The following is a 2814-nucleotide window of genomic DNA, read 5'->3' as shown; positions in this document are numbered from 1 at the left end:
TCCCCCAATTCCTCAATAAAAAGCTTTAAAAAAAAAAAAAAAAAGAGGCAACAGAGATTAGTGGTTAAGTGGCAAACATGGGGGCTTTAAGGTCCAGATGGGTTTGGGTGGGAATTCTACAGGACCCACTCCCCCAACCCCCCACCCAGGGAGCTGTGAGAGCTTAGGCAAGCTACTTAATCTAACCCACAGTTTTCTCCTCCTTAAAATGGGAATAATACTATCGTGTTTCCCCAAAAAGAAGACCTAACTGGAAAATAAGCCCTAGCATGATTTTTCAGGATGCTCGTAACATAAAGCCTTACGCCAAACATAAGCCCCAGTTAAGATCGTCAGCCAGTCATGACTATTTGAATAAATGTAGATTTTTGTGCATAAATAAATGAATAAATGTAGATTGTTGGAGCAAAAATTAATATAATATTTTTGGGGAAACACAGTAGTGGCCACTTTCTAAAGCTGTTCTCAGGATTAAATGACTTAAAGCACACATATACAATATTGTAGAATACCTGGTCAATTTCAAGTATTCAATAAATCTTAGATGCTATTATTATTTTATGTACTTCTGACAAGTGTATATATCTTTATTACTTAGTACAATCAATAGAACCATATTTTAATCTTTTGTAATACCAAAGTAGACATCTCAAGGTAATGATCTAAAGAAAAGAAAGATCTAAAGAAAGAAAGGACGGAGTTAATACTGACAAATGAATCAATAATATATAATATTTATATATTTACATGTTATGCTAATAATATATAATTTGAGGAAATATTTAGCTATTTTTATTGTTCCATATAATTGTTTATCCTCCAAATGTGTGTGTCTCTCTTGCACCAAACAGACAAATTACAAATATGGATGAAACGCGAGAAAAACAATTAAAACAGGGCAAAAATAAGATCGGAAATAAGTATTCTAGCACTTTAGGAAATATTGGATGCAATTTTGCTAAGAAAGGAGTAAATCAATATGGAGTTGGGAATAAATATTTCCATTTCCCTTTAATTACACAGATTTCATGGAGGGGGCAAGATTTCAGACTCTGAAAAAAGTATGAAAATGTGTTACACACACACACACACACACACACACACACACACACACACACACACACAAAGAAGCAATCTGAAAGAAGTACAGCCAGAGAGTACCAACAGGAGATATATATGGTCAAGTTCAGAGAGAAGAGGCAGACAGTGAATAACAAACAAGCTTCCAAAAAAGGGAACAAAAGAAAAATGTGTGTATTAGCAGGAAAGCTGCAATGAACAATTTGGGTAAAATATCCTTGGATCTTCAAACATGTGCAACAATTACAGTTCTTACTAATAATGGGTCAAAAGGGAAACTAAAATTCTAAATTTTCTAAGCTTAGATCCCAAAGAGGAGTAAGAATTTACTTACTTCACCAGAGCAGCTGCTTCAGGAAGTACATCAGCAAACGATTCACGGAATATGATTGCGTTTTTCCTTTTACAGTTCTGTATGACATCATTGGCAAGGTAAAAGAGATTCAAACGGTGGGGATAGGCAGCTAGAGATGACAAAAGACAATAAAAGCAAGTGAGTCAATTTATACTTAGTTCAACTTATTCCAAATACAGTGTTCTCAAACTGTGTAACTATTACTGGATGAATGGGCGGATGGATAAATGAACTAACGTGATTAATTTATTGAACCTAGTGCCTAAAAACTTTGTCAGCTTCAGGTAAGTTTTTGTTCAAGGTACTCACTCCTTGAGTAGATTTCTACTTCACTTTGTAGATGCTTGGCACTAGAAAAACTCATTAACTCGGGAGAAGCTAAAATAAAACAAAATTGTTCTCCCAAACATTTAGGAAGACAAAAAATTGAGTTGAGGGCCGGCCCAGTGGAGCGTTGGTTAAGAGTTGGCTTGGGACACCAGCTCTGAGCAACAGGGCCTGGGTTCGGATCCCACATGAGGGCCAGTGACGCTGCGCCCTGTACAGCTAAGATGGTGAACAGCTCAACCTGGAGCTGGGCTGCCGTGAGTCGCTGGCCTGGCAGAGGGCATGAGCTTTCCTTAGCTGCCGTGAGCCGTTGTGNTCCATTACAAAGTTAAGAGAAATATTGCAACTGGACATCATCCTTGTTTTATTCTTCTTAGGTAGCATTTTGCTGTAGGTTTTTATTTTGGGGAGATATGTTTCCTAAACAAAGAAGTTCCTTCTTTTTCTAGTTTGTTTTATAATAAATGAATTTTTCACTCACTGTTTCTGCACCTTTTGAGATCATTCAATTTTTGTTTCAGTTTTTGAGCACAGTGAATTATATGAATTTATTTTCCAATATGAAACCATGCTTCCATTCCTGGGACAAACCCCACACAGTTATGATGTATTATATTCTGTACGTTCTGCTTGTCTCAGGTTGTTTTTCACATCTATGTTCATGAATAAGGTCGGTCTGTAATTTTCTCATACTCTCCTAGTCCAGTTTTCATGTCAAGGTTATGCCGGTCTCATTAAAATAAGTTGAGGAGCATTCTCTTTTCTTCTTCTCTTTGAACAAGTGTGTACAGATTAGAATTATTTCTTCCTTCAATATTTGTTGAACTTGCTGGTGAAGGATCTAGATCAGGGATGTTCTCTTTTTTTTCCTCTTGAAAGTTTTTAATGGCTCTCAAAAGTCTGTGACGGATTTCTGGTTGTTTCCATTAAAAATTACTAATTTTGAAAACTAATAAAACTGCCACACAAAAAAACAAATGGTCCATAAAACATCCTCCTTTCCTTCTGAAGGTTTTATGATGCACTGTTATCAATAACAAGTCTTTTTGTAT

At 36.1% G+C, this 2814-nt stretch overlaps 1 protein-coding gene across 1 annotated transcript in view; it reads right to left on the bottom strand.

The window, feature by feature from the left end:
• The window catches only part of RPRD2 (regulation of nuclear pre-mRNA domain containing 2), a 100095-nt gene that overhangs the window by 38603 nt on the left and 58678 nt on the right, over nt 1-2814 (bottom strand). The window contains exon 2 of the mRNA XM_019625257.1: nt 1415-1544. Coding sequence (XP_019480802.1) covers nt 1415-1544 — 130 coding nt within the window. The remainder of the gene's footprint in view (nt 1-1414; nt 1545-2814) is intronic.

Source organism: Hipposideros armiger, unplaced genomic scaffold (assembly GCF_001890085.2).
Source record: "Hipposideros armiger isolate ML-2016 unplaced genomic scaffold, ASM189008v1 scaffold_621, whole genome shotgun sequence".
NCBI classification, from domain to species: Eukaryota; Metazoa; Chordata; class Mammalia; order Chiroptera; family Hipposideridae; genus Hipposideros; species Hipposideros armiger.
The sequence above is the reverse complement of the archived record's forward strand: the minus strand, read 5'-3'. Positions and strand labels throughout refer to the sequence as shown.